Source organism: Rhamphochromis longiceps, linkage group LG18 (genome assembly GCF_057381845.1).
Source record: "Rhamphochromis longiceps isolate RC_006_pf linkage group LG18, R_longiceps_female_GT1.1, whole genome shotgun sequence".
NCBI lineage: Eukaryota > Metazoa > Chordata > Actinopteri > Cichliformes > Cichlidae > Rhamphochromis > Rhamphochromis longiceps.
In genome coordinates, this window is record NC_140574.1 from 26,305,891 (window position 1) to 26,331,267 (window position 25,377).

At 40.1% G+C, this 25,377-nt stretch overlaps 1 protein-coding gene and 1 long non-coding RNA gene across 2 annotated transcripts in view; both read left to right on the forward strand.

Moving 5' to 3' along the window:
- Positions 1-566: 566 nt before the first annotated feature.
- On the forward strand, positions 567-20,194 carry LOC146648470 (carboxyl-terminal PDZ ligand of neuronal nitric oxide synthase protein-like). The gene is made up of 10 exons (XM_085389401.1): positions 567-746; positions 1,464-1,535; positions 3,630-3,722; positions 3,842-3,900; positions 5,175-5,283; positions 9,474-9,603; positions 10,046-10,173; positions 17,224-17,385; positions 18,360-18,528; positions 18,982-20,194. Exons 1-10 carry the CDS (start codon positions 642-644, stop codon positions 19,512-19,514), a joined length of 1,560 nt encoding a protein of 519 aa, XP_085245527.1. The 5' UTR covers positions 567-641; the 3' UTR covers positions 19,515-20,194.
- A 3,227-nt stretch (positions 20,195-23,421) lies between these two features.
- LOC146648471 (uncharacterized) overlaps positions 23,422-25,377 on the forward strand; it is a 3,581-nt gene continuing 1,625 nt past the window's right edge. The window contains exons 1-4 of the long non-coding RNA XR_014908491.1: positions 23,422-23,693; positions 24,170-24,209; positions 24,355-24,401; positions 24,714-24,758. This is a non-coding gene — a long non-coding RNA (uncharacterized LOC146648471). The remainder of the gene's footprint in view (positions 23,694-24,169; positions 24,210-24,354; positions 24,402-24,713; positions 24,759-25,377) is intronic.

The window sequence follows — 25,377 nt, forward strand, 5'->3', positions numbered from 1 at the left end:
GTTATTGATTGATTGACTGATTTTTCTGTAGGTGTTTGAGCTTCTCTGAAAATGCTGGCGACATGAATTGTCACTCTGAGGAGGCCACACAGCCCTGGAGAATCTCGAATCCACTAAACTGTCTTCAGGGTTTTGTTTGTTCCCTGTGATGCCGCTAGATGTCACACAACCAAACACCAGCAGCAGCTGCTGATATAACCTACACACCACTGAGTATTTCTCCATCTATTAGGTGTCATGCATCCAGTTTAATAGCTAGTACACGTGCAGACAGTGAGTCATTAATTAATTCTGAGGGAACTTGAAGAAGAAAACGATCCAGTGTTGAGATCCGTGCGTCACCGGGTCCCCGGCGGTGGCGACGCGTACTGCTCCTCAGTCGTGCTTCGCTTCAACCCGGCTTTAAAAAAAAAACGGGCCAGTGAGACCGCTCACCGATCGCCGATTAACACATTAATTGAGCCCATCAACCAATCGTTCGGTCGCGACCGTGGCGCCTCGCCCACGGCATGACCTCCGGAGTGACGCGTCTCTCCGATGAGAGGGCGGAGGGAAGAGCGCCGGAGGAGATGCGCATATCTGCAGGTCTCTACCGCTGTCGTAAAACAAGTGTCGGGAGCAAGTGAGCTAAAATTAAAGCGATGCCAGGAGTAACCAAGTACAATTTAGTGGATGACGCGCAAGATTTGAGGATCCCCATGCACAACGAGGAGGTGTTTAAGCATGGGGTGTGCTTCGAGGCAAAGGTAAGAAGCCTCTGCAACAGATTGTACTTTCTGGGCAGCATTTCAGGCTTGAAGACCAGCGAGTCCTAATATGCTAAACACTGTTATGTGGGCTTCTTGGGTTTCAGATGTCGTCTTATATTTCTTTTTTCTTTTTTTTTCTTGCATAATTGTGTGTGTTAGTTTATTGTTGCGTCTTCTGATCATGCAATAATTTTATATTTTATATTAAATTTCCCTTTATGACTTTATCATTTTTTAAAATTCATTTTCATAATCTTGTTTCAAGGATAATACAAAGTTTTGGTTTAGTGCAGATGAATGAGACTGACTGCACTGTGGGAATTATGAACAGTTCTTTAAGTTTTACTGTTTTGTCTCTGGTCTGCACTAATAACATCTGTAAAAAAATCCACATAGTTTGTTCGGATGTGTTGTCCTCTTTGACCAACACTTATATAGCCAAATTCATAATTTTATGTAATGTAAGACAGATTAAAAACTGCAAATTGCCAAATCTGAGAAGGTAGAATCGTCTATATTTGATATTTGCTTGAAAAAATAATGTGCAGTGTAATTACAATTTTATACGTAGTTGTCTGCTTATCCAAAACTGTAAAAAAAAAATCTGCTGACACTGGTTCAATCTAAAGAGGAGACAGTGTGTCATCCCAGCACTCCCCAAGTATTCACTTCCTTAACAATCCCGTCTTTAAACCTTTCTCTTATGTTTTGCAGTACATAGGCAGTTTGGAGGTGGGCCGCCCCGGGAGTCGAATGGAGATAGTTGCAGCAATGAGGAGAATCAGAGTAAGATTTCCCTGAAGCACACACACTTTGCCTCTTTGACAAAACCCACTTTGAAACACTGGTGACGTTCGCTGCACGTCTTTGTGCACGTTCCTCACAAGTTCCTTTCTCTGTGCTCGGCGTCCCCTCTTTACACATAAATGACCTGTCTGTGTAAAACTACACAGTGGGCAGATTCAGTGGGCCGTCAGGAGCAGTTTAAATCAGGGCAGGATTCATAGGGCAGCTTGGATTTTCTGGCTGAGGAGAGACATGGCGCACAGGGATATGTTTGATGCCATCAGGGGGAAAAAAACAACATCCTTCAAGCCTCCTTTTGTTACGATCATGCAAGGCCGCTGGAAACAACACGCGGCCTTGTCATTAAACATCACTGCAGTGTGACAGAGACACTCGGGGAGGAAAGGATTTAGCTGCTTGTCAGCTGTTGCATCTAATCTAACAACCAAGTTTATGGTGTCACTCGGAGATCGGCCGCCTCCCCAGTGACACCCAAGGAAAGACTTAATCCTGATCCAGCATCCCATACAGTGGGCAATGCTGGACATTTGATCACACTGGCAAAGATGTAGGGATGCTGTGTGTGTTTGGATTCCCCTTGTATTTTCAGGCATCCCAGTAGTGTGTGTGTGTGTGTGTGTGTTTGCACATTTTTAGAAAGTAGATTCTAAACTTGCTTTTATGCATTTTGGAGAAAATGACAGACACGTTCAACAGAGCAGCTCAAATGGAGAAAGAAGAGAGAGAAACCCACACAATGCACAAAGCAATCCAACCGCTGAAGGCTTTTCTCCTGCATTTTAGCTTTTATTTATCTGTGCTTAAGCAGACAATGTTAATTTACTACAAAGCTCCTATCTAAAAGACTGTGAAATGCTTTGCTCTAAGTCTTTGAAACAAACTGATAATAAGAAGGCAAACGAGGCAAAAAGAGACAAATGATGAAAATACAATAAAACTGGAAAAAAAAAAGATTGTAAATGTGTGTGGGATTAAGATGGATAACATAAAAGCAGGTTTGTAAAACGCTCGGGCTGTTTTTGAACTCTGTTATCACACAGTAATTAATAGTCTCTGCTTCTGGGGGAGACAGACTGTGAATATTCAAAAGCTAACTTGTCCTTAAAGCACTCGCAGTGGCTCAGGGGGTAAGACGAGAGGTGAGCTTCCACAACCTGTAGCATTATTTTGTTCGGGGGCGGTTTCAGCGTGAATTAGTTTCAGGCTCATGTGCGTGAAAACGTGGCGCGAACGCTTCATCTCCCTCTGACAGCAGCGTGTGCGGAGATGGATGGTCCTGGTTTATGCAGAGCTGCATTAGCCTGGATTGCACACACACACACACCACAGAGATCAATGTCCTTCACCTGAGCACCTGCATCCAGCCTGCATGTGGGGAAAAAACTCACACAGCAACAACCAGATGCATTAACGGGACAAGACCAGATGACAAGGACACAGGTCGCAGGCTTGCATGGTCAAACCTCTCTGGACTAAAATCAGCTCCGCCTCCAGTTTCTGATGAAACTAAGAGAAAGCTCTGTGTTCTCATATTTACACAAACCAAAGGAAACTTGACAGAGAATATCCAAGCCTGCTGCACACGCTGGGCAACTGTGTGTGTGCTGGAGAGTGATTTCATCAAACCTTATCTGATCAATTAATAATCTGATGTTGGACTTTGTGTTTTCAAAGCCAAACATGTTATTTCATACAAATCTTTCTGTTTTTTGTTTTTTACCCTACATCCTATGACTGTAAGATTTGGAGGACACACTGTTAATCAAGCAGAGGGATGAAAGCGTCCCACACATGTCCGCCTCCCTCTGGGAAGTCAGCCTTTGAAAACTTAAAAAGCTCCCAGAAAGAGAAACTGACAGTTTCTCGATGTTTACGCCATCCCAGTTTTCCTCCGGGGAAGAAGACAGTGAAAAAAGATAGCTCCTGTCTGTGTGATCCCTCCGCTTCATCGAGCTCCATCTCTGCAGGACCATAAATATATTTAATGCGAGTCAGACCGGGTAGTACTGTAATCAGTTTGCTTTGATTCAACTTTTGGATTTGTTGTTTATTCTATCTATTCTTCCTTCACAGTATGAATTCAAGTTGAAGAACATAAAGAAAAAGAAGGTCAACATTGTCGTATCTACTGACTTCGTCAAAGTGATTTTGCGCAAAAAGAGGAAGGTCGGTCTTGCACAACCACATATGATTTTTCCATTTACTTGTTTTCGCACCTTGAATGACATCTTTGTTTTAAGTCACAGTTGTCAGCGTGAACCTGTGTGATTTTTGTCTTGCAACAGAGAAAAGGGTGGTCGTGGGACGACAACACCATCTTGGTGACACAGGATCCTATCCACAGGTGGGCCCTCTCGACTGTAACAACGTGTACATGTCGCTCTGCTGGAATATGTTTACATGCATCCAAAACACAACCTCCCTGTCAGGCTGTGCAACGAAAAGCTTCATTTTAGTACCCATCTCTCGAAAAGTCCAGACGTCTCATTCCTCATTTGATGTGACAAAAGCTAAGAAATGCAGGCTCATATTTTAAGAGCTGCCATCATAAAACTTTGGTGAAAATGAAGTCTGCGTGTGGCTTTTAACTTTTCTCTCAGTGATCATTTTACTTGTCAGATCCTAAATCAGCATAAGCGATTTAACTTTATGTGATTTTTGATAGGGTTAAAAAATAAATCAGGTCATTAGCAGGGCAGAGCAGCTGGTTCATACATATCTCAGGTTTATGTGGAAACTTTAAAGTTAAACTACAGTAAGCGGTGTAGCGCTTCATACATTTGCTTGCATATGAAAAATTCTCTGTTCAAGACCAGGAGGAAACACAAGGTGTCGCGGATAAATAAAACAAAATAAAACTAGTACCGGTACCGAAAAAAATAAGATTTATTCATAACACACGTGAAAAGACCCAGGAAAACCAAGTTAACAATAAAAACGATAACAAAATAACGCTGAAAACCGATAAAAACCCTGAAAACCATACATTTCACACCTGAGCCTCAACTCTCGCGGCCCGGTACCAAACGACTCACGGACCAGTACCGGTCTGAGGCCCGGGGGTTGGGGACCGCTGCTCTATGTGACCCATATCCGATCATGGTATGACAGTGTGAACGGCACAAATCCGATATTTTCAAATCCAATCTGGGTCACTTTCATATGTGGTACTGAATCCGATACATATCCGATGTTTTTGAAAGCGACTGCTGTTTGAACAGTCATGTCACATTAAATCCGTCTTTTACGTCACTGACACAAGACAGTGCGACGTCTTCTTTTGCGCATGCGGGCCGCTTTGAGCATTCACACAAGAGCGCGTTTGCTGTCGCATTTTATTTGTAGTGTGAACGAGCAGACAAAAAAATTGGATTTGATCAAAAAATCTGAATTAAGCATTAAGACCTGCAGTGTGAACGTAGCCATAGTGACCTAAATAAGTCCCAGAAGAAAGGCCTGGATTACAAAACAAGGTCTTGGAGGCTGTTTAGTGGCAGCGTTTTCTACTGAGGAAAAAAAGCTACATAGCAGGGAGAAAAATGAGCACTTTACATTAAAAACCAGCTCAATCAAACACCCAATTTACAAAAAAATTGACATGTTTTCTTGCCTCAACAGGATCTTTTACGTCTCACATGATGCTCAAGACTTAAAGATATTCAGTTATATAGCCAGAGACGGACAGAGCAACATTTTCCGCTGCAACGTGTTTAAGTCTAAGAGAAAGGTAAGCCTCACTGCTCACAGATCCCAAAACTACTGCAAACATAAATGACACATTACCTTTCATTACAATTTAGCCCTCTCCTCTCCTCTCTGGAGATAATGGTAATGTTAGCGACATTAACCAGGCATCTTAATATTTCTACTCCTGTTAACAGACGTTACTTTCAAAAATGACAATTAGCCACCGAGTCTCCATTTCCTTCATTTTCCTCACAAATGCACAAAAAGGGTTAGTTTGCATTATTTAAAGGCTGCTTTCAGAATATCTTCACCAGTTCACCTTGTTAGCAAATAGCTCTCTATGCTAACAATTTGGTCATTTTAGGAGGCTCCTAAACTCTCTGGCTCACAGTCTGATGAGGGCAAAGATACCATTTACCTGAAGATAGAGCTTCACAGAAATAAGGGAAGCAGCAAGCCAAACTCTATTCAGTGGAAACAGAATTAACCCTGCCAGGATCTCTGAAGCTCGCTAATTGGCGTGCTGTTTGTTTACTCCAGAGATAAATGAAATGTTAACTTGACAGCTGCCGTTCATTTGGACTTTTTTTTTTTTTTGGCTGTTCGGCTTGCTCGTCTTGTGGGCGCTGTGACGTCACGCGCTGAGTTTTGTGCTGATTAAACAAGATACAAACAGAATGTGTTAATCAGAGCACTGCTCAGAGGCTTGTAGGGTTTTTTTTCCCCTTTTTGTTAGAGGCAACATGTCGACTCTCTTTTTCCCAGTCTTCAATCTCTGTGAAAGGCTAAGTTGACGTGAAAAAAACTGGATGGTTCTGTCCGTCTTCCCATCTAAAACCACCTCTGAGCGAATGACTGAAAGTATATTTTCCAGTGTTTTACTGTTTTAGCGATTCAGAAATAGACAAACATCTTTTGCAGATTTTTTTTCTTTTTTAACATCAACAAAAGCACATTTATTTGCATTTCCAGTTCAGCTTCTGAAGCATCTGTTAATAGCGTTCATGTCTGTAATCTCAGGGATGTATAGCCATAGCGCGCACTTCTAGAATCAGACCCCAATGGCTGTGCTAGTAAATAACTTGTGAAAAATGAGAGGCGTGTTCTTCTCCACATATCTGCATATCAAGCAGTGTCAATTTTTCCTCCACGACAAAGACTGAGCATCACTGAGGTTGACTCCCATCCCTTCACCATGGATACCAGACAGACAGTGGCTTAGTGAAGCTGAATACTAATCGTTCTGGTGGGAAGCGAAAAGAAAAAGGGGCATTTTCGCTCCGCGCTTAAAGACATTTTCACTACAGCTGAACCAAATACACATCACAATGTTAGAGACATGGTCTGTGGTGCTTCTCTACCTCCTTGGGGCTGTTGAGCCTTATCTGGTTGTTGCAGGCCAAGCATGTGTGCTGAGTAGGAGGAGATGGACCAGCTGATAAGAGGAGATTTGATTTATTTTCATCACGGCATGTTGCAGCGTAGCAAAGCTTCGATGTCAGCTCGGTACACCAACACAGCCTTTTGTGCTCAGCCCTCGGAGGCCTGTCAGTTTAACCTGACAATTTTAAAGAAGAATTAAATTCTGTATCGATTGAGAAATATGACAAATTTTCTTACAGTGTTTTTGCTTTTGCTGTTTTATATTGCTATTTCACTTGATTGAACTACTTTCAAGCTCGAGTTGCCTTGAAATTTAAAATGAATGCCTGGAGGCAGGATGGTCCTCTAGAGGCAGATATCAATAAATGCATTTCTGTGCCACTGTTCAATATGGAAAGCGTCACCTGTAATGAGACTGGGGAAGGATATGGTGGATAAAGTTTAACTCCGGTGGTTTAAGGTTGCTGCCTCTGGACTGCATATTAAGGCTTTATGGAAAAAGAAATGCGAGGTTGAGCTGTAGATAGATAGATCTCCAGGCTTTCCAAAGGCTGCTTTTTCACTTGTTTTCACTCAGAGAAGTGTTGTTTTTTTGGTTTGTTGAGCCATCCAAAAATTAAAAAGACACATAGCTCAAAGGATGAACCACTTTGTTATTAGCAGCCAGTTGCAAAACCCAAAACTTTAGCTTTAGCACCCATTTCTTTAGCTGAATCTACTTAAAATACCAAACATAGCACAGTTTGACAGGCATGAAATAGTATTTTTGAAAAAAAGCTTTCAAAGACCTATTAGTTGAAAACTTGTTATCTTGATATCTTGGCATGAGGAAAAAATCTTTAGTAGAACAACATCTGAAAGTCATGTCTTTAAGAAATAGAGAAAAAAACCAGGACAGGCCTGACAGAGGACCTGAGAGATGCATCTGCACAGATGAGGTCAGGAGAGTGGTGTAGCCAGTGAGTGTCTACAGCAGTCTGTAAAACACGGTGGAGGCTCTGTCACAGTTTGTGACTGTGCTGTTGGAGAGCATGTCAAAACTGATGGATTTATGAATGCAGAACAGCGCCATCGGGTGTCATTTTTCAACATGACACTGATCCCAAACGTACTGCCAATGCAGCAAAAGAATGAATGGAAATACATGTTGAGGCCAATCCATCAGTTATGGATTGGCCTCAACAGACTAACGAAGCAGTGTGAGAGCATGTTGACAGAGAACAGAACAAAAGGCAGAAACATCCAAAGAAGAGCTTTGAATGTCTGAAGAATACTTAAGGCAATTACAAGAAAGCTGCCTAAGAGAGTCCAGAGTTGTACAAACTCTTTTCGCCTTTTATATCGTATTGCCATATATGGTTGCATTTTTGAAACACTGATGATGTAGAAGTCTGGAAAACTCATGAATCAAATATTGACACATGACACTTGTTGCAGTTCTCCTCTTGTTGAGCTAAACCACTTTGCAACCATTTGGGGTTTTTTTTATTAAAACACTAAAACAGACAAATATGGACAGATGACAAATGCAGATCTGGCTCTGACAACCTAAAAAAAATCAAGAAAAAGAAGCATTAAGCTGTTTGTTCTTAAGACTAAAAACAACGTGTAAACTAACTATTTATTTAACTTGATGCTTTCCTCCGTGTTCGATGTTTCACCATACAACAGATTTTGATCTGAATGTGCATCAGTGAAAACAGTTATACACAAGAAATCGTGAATATGACCATTTATCAGTTAATAATTAACTGAGAATAATATTCCTAATCATGGGCAGCGCGGTGATGAGCACTGCTGGGTTCTTTCCGTGTACTCTCTTCCAGCTTCCTCCCACTCTCCATGCTTACCCTAACAAGGATAAGCGGAAGAGAATGGATGGATGGAATTTCTTTCGTTTTTGATGCCAGCATGTACATTTGTACTTGCTTGATTTTTATTTTTCTATTCAAAGAGGCTTATTGTAGGCCAGTCATTTCACTTCCCACATTCGTGGCGTTTCACATCATTCAGAGCTAAGTGTGTTATATTTCAATTGTTTCAATATGCAACCCTTTCCAGCTAACTGTGGAGATAAAACAAAGAGATTACAGTAAAATAGTCGACATTTTTCAACCGAGGGTTAATACTGTGTAATTTTTTCTGTAACTCTCTGGGCGTCTCTCCTCCTGTGTATAATTAGGGTTTGTAATTAGTGGAAAATCAAGTTTTAGGACATGCTTGTAAATGTCAGGGTTAATCTCTAATGGCTTTTTCTTCAGATCAGATCCTAACCCTAGCACAGTTACCAAACATTTAAGATGAGTTGTAGTCCTTACTGTAGCGCCATTCCTGCGACCCAACTAAAAAGATCTTAGTAGTTAATATTTGTGTCTAATTCAAATTAAATTGAACCTCCTATACTAAAAATGGCTTAATCTTCACTCTGCCATCAAATTTACTTGCTCCTGAACTACACCAATCATCGCTGTGACAGCAGCATGTATACAAAAGAGATACACAAGGACAAGCAGCTCAAGTCCTCCCAGCATTTGCTGTCCTAATTTGTTTTCTTTCTCCTCCCTCCGTTTCCGTCTGCCTTCACCTCCTGCTTTGCCCCAATATTCCCTTTCCTCCTCCTGCTTGCATTTTTCATCTTCTCTCTCGTTACCTGTGCACAATGTTCATACACTCGCTCTCTCTGTATTCGCTTTTCTTCCTGTGCAACTCCTCTGGGGCCTCATTTTCTCCCCAACTGTGTACTTTCATTTGTGCATCCACCCTCGTTGGCCTCCTGCTGCTGTTCTCTCAAAACTTCAACACACACACACCATCTTCTTGGTGTCTCCACCCCACCCCCTCTCACAGTCTCAGGCCATGAGGATTGTGCGGACAGTGGGTCAGGCGTTTGATGTGTGTCACCAGCTGACCCTGCAACAGAAAGACGACGAGCAGGAGGATGAGGAGGGGAAGGCGGAGGAGCTGCAGGCGGTGCCAGGTGACTCACACCGACAAACGCAAACACACAAATCTGCATCCGCAAAACCACTCCCTTCTCTCTCACGTCTTCCCGTTCTGCTTCTGTCACACAACACAACGCACACAGGCCTGCGACTCCTGTTTCTCTCGCTTTCTCTGTTATACAAGCTAAAACTCGGAGTGAGGCAGAATCAAACAGTGGCAGTTGAGCACACCTCTGTGTGAAAAGATGTCATTATCCTCCTCCATTTTTTTTTCAACTTGCCACGTTGAATGTTGAAGCTGCAAATTGGTTTTGGTTAGTTGTGCGAGCCCACTGATCAAAGCCCTTTTTTGTGTGGGCTGCTGCCAGCCGACACTGTTGCTGTCACTGCCTCTAGATATGTTGCGAACTTTAAAGCACAATTTATTTATTTTTTTATAAAGCATGACAATCCATCCTGTGCATCTGGTCTCTGCAGCAAAGAAGAGGTTTGCATTGTCAGAGGAGACAGACCTTGAAGCCACTACAGAGGAGAGCATTGAGTGCGTCTCATCATCAGACCCGGAGAAGAGTAAAAAGGACGAGGCTCTTGGTAATGATGGAAAGGTACTGTTGCCCTTCATCATTTCAGCATCGCTGTTATGAAACATGGAAACACAGAAATCCTGCAGGGAGATGATATAGGCACACTTACATTTTATTTATGGATGGATATGGCACATGGGTGGGTTTCCCATGATGCACTGACCGTTTCTCCTTCAGTCATCTCCTGTATTTATACACCAAGTTGCATTTAGTCCATTTAATTTTTAGTAATTAATTTTAAACTCTGGCTCTTTCCCAATGTGTGTCTTTTGCTGTCTTCCTCCTCTCATCCCCAACCGGTCATGGTAGATGCCCCCCTCCCTGAGTCTGGTTGTGCTGGGGGTTTCTTCCTGTTAAAATGAAGGTTTTGTCATGGACTGGCCGTGTAAAGCAGGAAAGATAGGACCCAAACGTAGACTCACAGAGGCAAAACTGAACTCAAAAACACAGCAGAAAATGCAAAACTAACTAAACTTAGAATATGCATGAGACTAAAGAGGCAGGTAGGCAGAGCACACGGCAGGGAATGAGGGAGAACATGACACTGAACAGAGGGAAGGCTTAAATACACAGGGAATGACGAGGGAACAGAAAACACATGGGAAACTCAGCTGAGACGAATTAGACACAACGAGACCAGGAAAGCAAAAACTAAACACACTGAACATGGAACGCACGTCTTTTACAATAAAACAGGAAACATGAGCTTGACAGAGGTGTGGAGGAAAGGCAGACAAGAGGTAGCGAGGGAACACGAGAGCGATATGACGAGCTGGAGAAACACGGATAAACATGATAAGCGGGGGGAACATAGAATAAAACACAAGGAGGGAAACCAGACACACAGTGGACAAAGACACAAGGGGGAATCTAATAATCAAGGAACTAAACAGGGAATATGAGAAAATATAAAACAGACTAAGACTACTATTGAACCTAAAACATAATACAAAATATCACTAAAACAAAAGAAACTCAAAATGCTGGGTCAAAGGGACCCAGAACCATGACAGGTTTTCCTTCACGCTCATAGACAGCTGAGGTGTTCTCTTTTCTCTTTTTATGGTCTCTGCCTTGCAGTGTAAAGCATCTTTAGGTGAGAGTTTAGGAGATGTATAAATAAAATTGAAATGACTATAATAAAGAACTATAAATGAGTCAGTTTTACTATTAATAAACAATTATTTTGTCTTGTAAGCATTTCATTAGGATTACTGTTAGAAAAATAACCAAGGGCAAGTTACCTATAGTAATCTACACTATACTACTATTATAATAATGCTATAATAATGTGGGTGGAGCTTTCTCAAATTTCTGAATATAGCCCAGGATGTTATAGGAAGTCATGTTTAGATATGACACATTTAAAACAGTATGTAGTATCATATTGTATTTGTAGGCAGTGTTTTTCACAGATCTTATACTCTTGAAGTCAGGTAACCACAAAATATGATCTTTAAATCAGAATGTGCAGAACAAAAAAGGGACTTTTTCTCCTATTTTGTACCTTAGTTTAGTTAAAATACGTCAAGCACGTTCCCATCCTTCAAGTTTCATTGTTAAAAATACCAACATATCTTTAATTTTTCACAGAGGTATACCTCTGGTTTTTGGCTCCATTGTCTATAGCTTTAAATGCCAATGAGCTGATTCAGGCCATGACATATTCTAGAAAACCGCTCTCCTGTTTTTTTCTGTAAAACCTTTTTTCATTGATACCAACGGGGCATTTTCATCTCTTGAAAAATCAAGCCAACTGCAGTTCCTCTTGGTGCCACTGGAGGCTACCTCCAAAGGGAGTGAGCCCCCGATCCTGCCATGTTGAAATAACAGCTTTACAGCATAAAAAAAACATGTTTACAGACTGGTACAGCGTGTTTTGTCCCTGGATAGTTTCCCCCTGAATAGAAAGTGTGAGTGTGGTAAAAAAAAAATAAAAAAAATTGTGACTCATTCGCCTTGATTATTGATTTGGACTATTCCGATATTAATATTATGCCTTGCTGTGTGATAGCAACCATCCGATACGTTTGTGCTTCTGTTTTGGAGAATAAAAGTCTAATATTTCATTAGTCTATTACATAGCACTAATTAACAGATATGTGGGGGACACACATGTGTCCCAGCAGACTAAACCACAAACTGAGCCTCCAAACTAGATAGTTATACAAGCAAGGTATCTATTTACAGTTAAATATTTACGGTTAATTTAAAGCATGAAAGTAAATACAAGGGAATTATATGAAAGGAAGCAAATTTGACATCAGTATCTCAAAGACAAAAGTAAAAGCAGATATTTGTGTCTCTGCATTGCAGCCATACAGTTTATGAATATGGCTTACTACCCAAGTAAAGGTAAATGTACATTTTTAGCTGGTAAATTTGCACTGCACCCTCTCATATAAGGTAAAAGAAAAGAAAAAACAACTGGACAATGGCCAAAACGCCAACAAAATAAAGCTTCAAAATGCATCCAGTACCAAAGTGTGACGTCACTGTGGTTACATCCATGTTTTAGAAGAACTGGTCTGAGATATTTAGGAGTGAGCAGAAGCAACTTGTGCATGTTAACTATGGGTAGGAGTGGCTGTAACTCTGGTTTCCTCCAGAAATGTTGATTAGTTAATCGGCTATAAATTATCCTTAAGTTTGAATATGAATGCAAATTAACTGATGACCAGAGTCGACGCCACCTCAAGCCCAGTGTCCATCCACCCATTTGTTAATCCTGAATTAGGTTACCAAAATATATAGATGATGGATGGGATTTTAAAAAAAGTCAAAAATATTGTATTATTCAGTGCTTCCTGGAGTCCCACAGCTCACAGATGGGTAGTTTGCTAATTTTAAAGTTTGTCCTCATAAAAGCTCAAAAGAAGATCAGAAAACGGCTCAGAGCTCAGAGGGATGTGCGGTCTTGTAAGCAATCATGTCTTTAAGGGTTGCTTGTGAAGACGGGCTCTTCAATATTGATAGGATCATATGGTTTATTGATGAAATCACAGCCAGGATTTCTAAGTGCTGCTCTGCTCGTCCTGTGATGTCGGACAAGCCGCTCTCTGCTATCTGCCTGTCTGCTCATTTTCCCACCGAGTCTCTGAGGAACTGTCAGCTTTATTACTCACAAGAGAGAAAACCGGTGTTGTTCTGATGAGGTGTTAATTGGTTCGAATCGAACAGTTATTAAGTCTAATTGCACAATGACCCAAGAACAAGGGAATTTAAGCGTCATAGTTTTTGCGTTATTCATTTTCCTGCAGCATTTCATCAGGTCTCACGTGCAACCTGTCTCAGTCCTGTGTTTGTAATCTGAAGGTCAAGTGTCCTTCACAGTGAAGTGTTAATGACAATGGAGTCCAACATATTGATTTCCCATCTTTTTCTTGACAGATGAGACTTTCATGTCAACAATTCCTGCTGTAGCACTCCAGCATAATTATGTGAGTCATTCACCCCAGCAGCAGCGGCCCATACAGTCAATACACATCTATTTATAGAAACCCTAATTAAAGCACTGCTTTCACATTTTTTTTATTCTTATTGGACTAAGGTCATTTCTTTACAGTATAATTATCATGCTTATGTTAAAAAAAATGCCAGTCTAAATATTAGACTTTGATTTATCACAGTGCCTCACACACTTCAAGATAATTCAATCTTCAGCTCTAAAATGTTGGTAAATTTCATGCCTGTCGTCAGGACCTCAAAGAAAAAATCAAACACCAAGTAGTAGAGAGTTTACAGAAGAACAGCCAACACTACAGAATTCTCCATCAGCAGCAACTTCAACAGAATAGCAGCGTTTATTGATTTTTATTTGCTGTGAAATACAGTTCCCACTTTGATATTTTCTTCATTTATGCAACTTGGCGTGGTAGATATTGCATTGATCGCTTTCTCGCTCGCTCCAGGCTTGCTGCACTTCACTCTACCTGCCTGCACTTCAGCAGCATTGAGCAGTAAAAGTGGATTCACATTATACACACATTTTAAGAGATCATCACAAAATTCCTTGTAGACACCCTAAGCATCAAGCAGTGAGGATATCTAAGAAACCATCTGCGGATTTCTCCATTGGGATGAAAGCACACAGGCTCCTTGCTGTCAGTGCAGCATCTCTTTGCATTTTCCTCCCTGAGGAGCTCAGACTGGCAAAGAGAGGCTTTCAAACCACTGCTGTAGACATGCTTTTACACATACAAACTTTCATATATTTTTTCTTTCTGCTATTAGTCACGTAGGATTGTGGGTTTTGCTGCCTTATACTTTGTTCTCTGTCTGTGGCCAAGCTCTGTTTCTTCCTGATGTCAGGGGCTAATGCCGACTTCAGCCTACAACATATCAGCTTAACACAGGTTGGTTATTCGTGTCCGGAAAGAAACCAGAGTGTAAACTTGGGGCTGCACGATTAATCGTTAGAAAATCGCGATCTCGATTCATACTTATGTGCGATCTCATTTCCAAATGACAACGATTTAAAAAAAAAAAAAAGAAAACAAAAAAAGACGACGACGATTGGACCGCATTTTGATTCGGGACGTACTCTGCATGAAAACAAGCGCTCACTCTTCCTGCTCAACAAATGACAAGGGCGGAGCCTTATACCACGTGATACAGAAAAAACAACGGAGAGCACGTCAGGGATGACGAGAAAGTGACAGGAGAAAATCCGTCCCGGTCAACCACCCAAACATCAATAACGGGAACCTTATACAGCGCTTCCCTATACCCGTCGAACTCCCGCAGGCATAAAGAAATTACGGAGGCTATTACTTATCACCTGACCAAAGATAACACTGTGCAAAACGAGGGATTTAGGAAAATGATCAACACCCTAGACAAACGCTACACAGTGCCGTCCCGCAACTATTTTTCTATTGTTGCACTACCTGCTCTATACACGCAGCGTCGAGCAACGGTGGAGACAGAATTTCAAGCAGTACAACATTTTGCGGCAACAACAAAACGTGAGACATTTGTTGTTTTTATGTTTATTTATTGTTTTTATGTTCAGTCTCAACTGTTACGAAGTTGATGTGCAGTTAATAAGCGCAATAAATATTTATACTGGAAAAGAAAATCGTGAGAGAATCGTGATCTCAATTCTAAGCCAAAAAATCGTGATTCTCATTTTATGCAAAATCGTGCAGCCCTATGTCAACTTACCAGTGTGCCTCGTATAATGTGGCATAATGGATAAAAGCTAAAGCCAATTCATGGGCAGACCAATATTATCGGCTGATATCCGATGTTTAAGTCTGATGTCATTACCCGTTTTCGGGTCCAAACTCTGCTTCAGGTCCCAAAGTCAAACAAACACTGTGGCATCACTGAGAGTTACAAACTGTATAAATTCTTTCATCTTTAATAAAATAATCAGTGTTGCTGCTTTACCAGGTGTAACAATTAAGTTTAAAATCCAGGCATCCATGAAAACAGAATTTATGAAGTTTAGTGGAGTTAGATGTTAGCAGGGCGTTAGCTCGCTAGTTTCCACCTAAACATAATATACTATTGTCTGACTGAGTGATTTCTGAAAAAATTTAAACGTACAGCTCTGCTATCACTTCCAACATAAATGAAGACAGGAAACTAAACAGCAGTGACGTTTGGAGGGTTACTGAAGTTGGGCTAGCTGGTATATAATGATGTGCTACGTGGTGGCTAGCTATGGCTAGCATAATATAAACACATTAGCACAGTGAAGCTGGAGGATGAACGCTAACTTTGTTTCCACTAAACGGTCCAATCTTCAGTCAGGAGAACAACTGAGATAATTCATCCACAATACAAGGTTAGTCGTCAATATATTGCTGCCTGGGCTGGGCTGTAGTTATCTGTCTGTGAAGGTTCTCAGTCATCCAGGTCATCGTTCAAAGATGGTTGTTTACAGTGGACATTGATAGCTTCTTTCACTCCTCTTTCAAAGGTTTTAAAAACACAACCGCTTTAATAACCGAAGAGTAGTTCCAGACAATTACACTGTTGTCTAACTATCTCTCTTCTATTAATGCATTAGTGTAATACAACCAAGGTATGTGGGATCCACTTGGACAGGCAACCAGGTAGCAAACTGGACATTGTCTAAAACATCATTGATAAGATAAGATAACCTTTATTAGTTCCACACGTGGGAAATTTGTTTTGTTACAGCAGAAAGTGGACAGTGCAAAGTTATATAGCAAAAATTAGTGAACACTGGAATAGAATAAGAATAAGATACTCTACACAACTGTAATTGAAGACAGTATATAGCATAAACAAAGCAAGCATAATGAAAGAGCTGTCCCCAACACACACGGGGGTGTTGAGGTGGCAGATTTTTAAATCACCAAATATTGTTTCGCTGTCGGTTTTAAAACTCCTACATCAGTCAGATTCTGACAGATTCAGTAATTTAAAAGCAATCTCACTTAAATGTGATGTATAACACTGCTGGATCATTTGTCCATGATTTTGTTAAAACCTACTGCTCTATTCCACGATCTCAGATAAGCATAACAGCGTTTACTTATTTCAGGAGTCCTCTTCACGCCCTTCAGGTTTTGTATATTCCAGCTTTGTCCCTTTGAGTGTTTTTCACGAGTCACTAATAAAAAATCACTTCCATAAAGGATAGAGCTGTGCAGCTTCAATCATAGCTCCTCCTGTGAGACTCATCTCTCCTCACTCCTCCATCCTCTGGGTGTATTTTAGGATTTGAGACATCCTTCATGAGGATATGCTGAGATGGATTTCCAGTTCACAGGTAGGAGGACAGAGGGAACTGAGAGAGGAATCAAAAGAGCTACTTTGGTTGCCGTTGTCCGATTGTATTCTTTTCTTGGGAAACGTTGATTTGATCCCGAGTGTGTGTGTACTCCTATATGTCTCTCGGTCAGGAAAAGCCAAAACAAGTCTATAATTGCCTACTCCTACAAAAATACTGTGTAGTCTGATCCCAGCATAGTGGTTGTCAAAGTTTGTAGATAGCAGTCTTTATGTGTGTAGTGAATGACTAGTGAAAGTACTTCAACTCAGCTTATAGAAGTAGTGGAGCCTAAATGACCATCATTTTATTATTCATTATAGGTATCTGATAACCCGTCTCTTCTGCTGAGCTCGCCCATCCTTGGAGCCTCTGTGCTGGCTCATGCTGCAGCAGGGGGATCCTGCTCTGCAGAGCACCAGGTCCACTTCCTTCAGAAACAACTGCAGCAGCAGGAACAACAAGCACTAGCAGCTTCAGCGCAGGTAATTTTCCCCTTCTGGAACCTCAAAGAAGATATTTTCACCTTTTAAGTTTGTGTGAGTCTCTTAATGGGAAAATGTGTTCATGGAAAATTTTACCGTAGTGCAAACTTCCACAACGGCAGTTTTGAGTATAGCAGCTGTTTATGTGTGTTTGCCTGTCTGTGGACAGATCTTGTCAGCGCGATGGTGTTGAAACCACGCGAGGTAGCGCCATTAAAACGTCACGGAAGTGCAGTTGAGATCGAAATGAAGCTTGCATTTAAAAAGGGGTGTGTTCCGACCCATAAGTGCTGAGTAAATGAAGCTAAAAATATCCCAAGTATTTTTAAAGCAGGTGATCTCATGCCACTGTGACGCTATCGCACAATTTTTTTCTTCTCTTCCTTTTTGTGATGAAACTCTCACTAACTGTATTGATGCACACAGGGTTTTTTTTTCTTTTTTGTGCACTGAATCATCAGCTGTGATTCATTTAATAAAAAATCACAAGCCTTGAAGAATTCACCTGCCTGTGTGCATACCAGCATCAGTTGTTTTAACCCTTTAAAGCCGAAACCCTGAAATAATTGGCAGAAAAATTGTAATTTGTTGAAAGTGGAGTGGTTATTGAACCTTCTGGACATTTTTTTAAAGGAAAAGATTTGCATTTATGAGTCTTTATTCTGGGTTATGTAGAGGTATATGTCTAAAATATGATCTGCTTGATGTTACGGGGTTAAAATATGCTCAATAATTAAATGTGCTTTACTTAATGTAACTGAGCAAAGGCTGTTTGACACAAAACTTCCTGATCACATAAAAAAATTATCAAAACCTCCCAGGAAACAGGACATGAGTATCTGTATTTATGATTATGAAATTCACAGAGCGCTTTCAGACACTAAACCTTTACATAAACTTTGAACAGTTTCAGGTAACACTTAATATTCCCGGGCAGTGGCATTTAAAAGTTGTATGTCTGTGTGTGTGTTTAGGTAAATGTTTTGCAGGAACAGCTGTCGGTGGAGTTGTGTGCTCGGACTGAAGCCCAGGCCAGAGTGCAGAGGCTGCTGCAGCAGAACACAGACCTGCTGCAGCACATTTCCCTGTTGGTCAAACAGATCCAGGAGCTGGAGCTCAAAGCTGCGGGCCAGTTAACATCCAGTGAGTGGCTAATACACTTTTGTAATTGACTTTCCACTCAGATCATTTTCTCCTTTAAAGTGTAGTGTAGATTTTTATTTGGCTGCCTTTAATCTTCCTGTTTACCTCCAATCTAATCTGTAATAAAAACGTTAAAATTTCTCCCTATTTTTCTTTACTTTTAATTAGTTTCTTTCTTTCCCATTGCGCTCATGTTCTTCTACTCCGTTTTCTCTCCTGCTTCTGGCACACAGTTAATTATACTATGACAGCCCTCTTAGAGGGTACCGCTCCCCGTTCTCCCGTTCCAGCACAGACGTCATCCCACTCTTTGTAATCTCAGCTTTGACCAGTCCCCTCTTCTTACATGATCTGCATCTCTGTTTATATGTGATAATGAAATATCTTTTGTTCTTTGCTTAATCCATTATAAATATGTCATATTTGATCTCTTCTCATTTCTGTTTTCCACAGTGGGTTCCCAGGACAGTCTTCTGGAGATCACATTTCGTGCAAAGCCTCCCGGCGTTCCTCATGAACCCCCCACCCCTTCGTCATCTACAGGCCTGTTAGCAGCTCAGTCCCAGCTTCAGATTAGCAATAGTGCCTGGGTCTCTGTCCTGCCCAGGTCTTGCTCTCCAGGCACCATGGGCGCTGACACCATCCCCTCGGGGCTTAGCAGCAGCGGAGTTAGGCTTGAGTGCTTCCGCTTTGCTTCCCGAGCGGCAGACAGCCAGGAACAGGGACAGGACACAGGGGAGACTCCCAGCGACGGGGCCCCCGATGAAAGCTCGCTGCTGGGGGAGCAGGTCCTGGGAGCCCTGGAGTTGCTTCGTTTCAGGGAATCTGGGATTGGATCAGAGTACGAATCAAACACAGATGAGAGCGATGACCGGGACAGCTGGGGCCAGGGGGAGGGAGCGGGGGCCGACGGAGGAGCCCGACTTTTAAATGTGCTGAATGCAGAAAGTCTGCCAGACTGCTTGGGAGATGAAATGGCTGTTTAGTGGTGCTGTGAAAGCTGCACTAGGCAACTTTGAATCTATGTAAAAGCCCAATGGGAAATAAGTAAAATTCAGAATCTGAAATTATCTGTATAACGTGACAGAAAACTGCATAATCTGCAGGAATAAATTGCTTGTCGCGCTCACTCACCGCTGTCCTGGCAAAAGTTTGACATTTTTTGCCCTTTTGATTTGCACAGCTTAAGAAAATGTCCGTCTGGTTCACTGGTAGCTCTGTGGATTGTTATTTCTTGCTATTATGTAGTTAATATGTCACACTTCTGCAACACAGAAAAATGTAATGTATTACTTTAGAATCCGTGACACCCAACTAGGGCAGTAATATGATAATAATAATAATAATAATAGCAGAAATGTCTTAGAATCATTGAGCATGCTGTTTGCAAATCATCCATATTTTTGTTAATCCTTGGTAACTGCTATATAATAAATTTAGACATCATAATGTCTAAAGCCATGCTAGCTGCTCTATGAGGGTGAGCTAAATGCTATGCTAATATGCACACAAATGCTGTGTCAAAAATTGCTGTACTTCCATAATTACACGTGATCATTTGAGTACATGTTCAGAGTGCACTATAAGTACCCAGCTGATGGACTCAAAAAGTTGAGTGTGGAAAACTACAGTTTACAGTTAAAGTCGTTAAGAATGGAAGGGACTAAGCAAACCCATACGGTAAAAAAATACATTTTTCCTGGCCAAAATATATTTCAAATATATGGTAAATATATTTTGTATTTGTGATGCTCCAAAAAAATATATTTTTGAAATTGAAAATATATTTCTTTCAAACCAAAATACATTTCAAAACATATTTTAGGGTGAAGAAAATACATTTCCAACCTTACAGTAGAATGTATATCAAAGTATCCTTTATTTAAAATATATTTAGTGCAATAATGATGATAATGATAACAATACTAAAAGTAACATGTTTTATGCACATCTGCAAAAAACAGTTGGATTCAAACAAAACAGAGTCAAAGGTCTATCACGAATTAGGTTGTTTATTCATTTGCTTACAGTATTTCACATTACACAATATCTCACTATAATGTAGCGTTCATTGACTTTGAAATTATCTGTCAGTGATACAGTAAACAAGATACAACAACTGCTATGTACACTTTAGTTTTTGACAATATATACAATTTAGTACTTAAAGGAACACACTCCACTGTTTTGGAAATAGGCTCATTCTCCATCTCCCTCAGAGTTAAAAATGCAGCGTCTTCTTTCTAGATCCGTACGTTAATAGGGCTCTGGAGCGTGATCTTACGGGATGGGGCGTAGCCAGGATTTTTGGTCAAGGCGCCATATTAGCAGGCCAAACAAATGCTTGCTGTGTGGTCGGTTGTAATGTTAGATTGCACTACCGACAAAGGAATAAGCTTGAAAACAGGCTCTCTTTTCATTGTTTCCTCACCTGGAAACATCATGAGGGAGCTTATGTGTTGGATGTTACCAAAAGAAGGCGTCTAGCCTGGATAGCAGCTGCGAGACGAGCTGATATTCAGTTCTCTACCAGCCACAGATATCTGTTGGTGTGCTCCAGTATTTTCATTCAGGTAAGTTCTAAATAAGTTCATATTATTCTTTATAGCCTGTTAATTTTATTTTCAATAGCACAAACTTAGAACAAACATGCAGAACTACCTTCCATTTATAGAGTTGCTAATTATTTGGCATTATTGCAACAAACCAGCCTATGAAATGAATGAAACAAATCCTGACTGGGTTCCAACACTACACATGGGGCACTACGAAATCCCTGCTTCAAACTACATGCTACATACCACCATGCCAATCAGATTACTTCTTCCATGTGAGGGTAAAAAGGTGACCTTCCTGGATAAGATGGCAAAGGTTTGCTGCATTTTGGTGAACATGTGCCCCAGTGTGGTAGTAAAACCAGGGAAAAATGCTCTTGTTAAATACTTTTAAGTCTTGTGCTGTTTATGTAGTGATAAGTTTTCAAAAGAGACAGTAAATTACAGAATGCTAGTAGTGGGTGATATTATACAAATGCTGTCATGATTTTATGTGAACATTTTGTCATTTGTAAACTATACATAACATTTTTTCTACATTGTAACTGATGTGATGTTCGACAAAGTGCTTTTAATTAAAAATAGGCAAACATTTCTTTGTTTCTTTATTCAACTTTTGAACAGTGGTATTTAGTAAGTACATATTCAGTAAATGCAAAGTATTTACATGGCCCCTAAATTAAAACATTATGGGTTATTCAGAACAGAACTATGCTTGGAAAAATATTGTCCCATCAGTTGATCCAACTCCTCCACAGTAGCAGGTGGAACTTTTCTTTTTTGAGGATGGCTTCTTTTACCTGTCACAACGAATGGTCTGTTTATGTTTTGATCAAGAACCTTTTTTTTGGGCAGCTGAAGAGGAGAAGTCTATCTTATGGCCAACCTCTGGCTGTATCTTGGTCATATTACCCAGCAAAACCCAGTATGCAGGTTCATCTGTAACAGTCCTTGTGCCACAGATCCTCACTGTTGCTTCTACATTAAACAGAAGAGCAGTGACATGGCTGCAAGTCTCCACGACTCTAGCCATACAGCTGCAGTGGGCGGCTTCAACCTTCCCTGTGATGCTCACAATGACCTGTGGCTGCAATGCTGCAATTCAGTCTTTAAGAGTGCAGGACCTAAAACACACACAGACAAAGTTCATTTAAAGACAAGAACTTTAATAAGCCAAGTCCGACACAAATGTGTTTTATTTACTTTCAAATCCATTTATCATAAATGTAACAAATAAAGTGTTTTTATGTATCCATCTATAGAACGCTGCATGTTATATTCTAAATCTGCATGTTTCTTTTTAGAAACCTATCAGCAAAAAATGAACCTAAAGTATGTAATGCAAGGATGTCATCACTTTCAAGAGGGAGAAAACATAAAGTTCGACTTTAAGTGACAACTATGGACACCTAATATGACAAGCAGATTCTGCAGGTCATTAATCAATGTATAAAACTAAAACAGAATGTATTTTTAGTGACACAGGACACAAACAAGGAAGCAAGATGTGTAATTAGGATTATTTATAATAAATATGAATTAATTAGGGCAATTTCTTTAACCATAAAGAATAACTAAATCCTTCAGGACAATGTCACATCAATGCACTGAACTCACTATGTTATCCCTCTAACAGAGCCTCTACATGTTCTCACTGTAATTTCCCCCTCACGAATGAATTTTTGCTAGCACTAATTTGAATGCTGGGGGGAATCAAACGCATTTTACTCGCAGTACTCAAGCTGACTTACCTTTGCTTGAATGACGGCGTACTCACAACGTGGAGGCTTAAAAATAGCCAAATCTTGTACCCAGTCCTTGGTGAATTGGATGTGCGCCTCCAGAGATTTATAATTGCGAAATTGGTGCGCCGTGTATGCTCTGACTCCACAGACAAGGTATGAGAGTAGATCATGCTAAGTCAATAGCGGTTTGGTCTTCAGGGTTTCTACTCCACGGCTATATTTCATACGGGTCCACATTTCAACAATCAAGTACCGTCTCTTTGCATCTGGACAGAATCTGTCTCTATACCGTCATTTTCTTTTGAGCTACGTTTCAGAATGGTTCGTAGCAATCTTGTTTTGATTCGTGACCTGCCAAGATGGTGCTGCGCTCCCACAATGCATTGCGACATTACGTCAACTCCAAAGCCCTTTGCGTGCAGGAGTGTATGCGCATGCGCATTGCCACGGTGGTTTAAAAAATAAAGATATAATGAAAAGTAATTAATAAAAATTAAATATTTAAACATTCCCACAAATGTGCAATGAACGTGCAAAAACTCTCTTTAGTAGTTGTTGCTGTTTCTTTCTTTCTTTCTTCTTTTTTTTTTTTTTTGAAAAATAACGACGTCTCTGAGGCGCGAAATCTGACAGCGAGAGGAACGGCCGGATACAGGAGACAGGAAGAAACAAGCCGATTATGTTCGCGTTAATTAAGTGGTTGGAAGATGTAAAATTCTCAATTCTGCCAACTGAACATATACGAGATTTTAATGAGGATGAATAATTAGCCGGCATGGAGGAAACGGACCTTTATTTCGTGGAGTGGCGACAAGAAGCCAAGGCGGGTGGCCAGTCTAAGAAGCCTCCATCATCAAGCTAGCAGGTGCCTTTTCCCATATAATATTACTTTATTCTCGTGTATTTGGAACGGAAGCGTAGAGCTGCCACCCAGGCAAAAGAGAAATATAAGTATATCACGTTATAACGTGAAAAGTTTATCGTTCTAACAATATACTATCATGTTTGAACAACATGTTTGAACAACATTGTACGAAAAATGTACATAATTATCACGTCCGTACAATATTGTGCGAACGTGACAATTATGTATATTATAATAACGTGATATTATATTATACAAACATGAAAAGCATAATGTTAGAACAATAAACATTTCACGTCATAACGTGATACAGCTCTATTTTTCTTTTGCCTGGGTGGCAGCTCCACGCTTCCATAATTTGGTAATCAAAATATGTAACTTAATTAATTATATTGTGACGTACTTTTGCCTTTTCTTATTATTCTGCCTTCTCAATAACTATCAAAGCCTATTCACATTTAATTTGGCTTTCACAGAAATCCTACCTCTCCTTCTGGCTACAGAGTACTTACCAAGGTTAGAAACAAAGAACAGTTATGCTTTATTAATGTTCGCTAATTACAATGTTCCACATTTCCTTGCTTTTTAAGTCATTTTTAGGCTTTTTAGAGTTTTTGTTTTTTATTTTTTTAGCAGTAATGTTTCTGCCTATTTATTTCAGCCCATGAAATCGAATGCAGATCTTCCTAATGTGAGATTTACATAAATGTAAGTAATTTTGTTTGTCATTGTCATTAATGTTGTTGCTGTTCTTGTTTTTGTGCAGTTTGCAATCATATAAACCTAGCAAGCATCAGTCAGCACAGTGACTAACCTAAACAGATTCTTGCTTTATTCACATATATTATATGTAATTATATATACCTGCACATTGTACCTAGGGTTGCAGCCACTTGGCCCCACCCCATTGTTGTGACAGCCCTGATTGTGCTTATACACTGCATCTGAACAGGGAACAGTCTGCCACATTAATGTATTTTTAAGTGACTTGTTTGTAATACATGAATTTGTTTTTTACAGATGTCAAAGTCTCAACCTCATGCTGCCCTCCCCCATCCTCCTAAAGTAAGTATTTGTTGTTGTAGTTTTTTATGCGGTGTCTGTGTCACATGCTAATCATAATTATTGAAATAACTGTTTTCTAACAGATTTTCCAAAACACTAGTTATGTTTGTTGTCATTCAGACCAATACTACTGCTTAGACATTGTTTAGTGGTCATGCATGTTTGACAAGCTCGTTATGATACCAAAACAGTAGGCCTATCACAATAATCGATATATCGACTTAACACACAATACATGTACATGACCTCAATAATTGTTGATGATGTAATTTATCCGCCATTATATTTACAAAAATAAAATATAATGATAACAAAACAATAACATTAAATAACATTGTTTTCTATTTGTTAGAAAATTTACTATTTATTCAAGTTTTTAAGGTATCTAATATTTTGATTCCTAATTTCAATGATCTAAATACTTTAAGAATTAGATGTTGGTTTGTCAATTGAAAGTGTGTAGATCTTGCATTATTATGGTGTTATATTATGATTATACATTCAAAGACATAAAATGGTCTTAAAATGACAATGACATAACTTGTCGCAATTGTTTATGGGGCAATATACCGACCAACAAAAAGTCGCTATCGTAACAGGCCTTCAAAACAGACGGTTT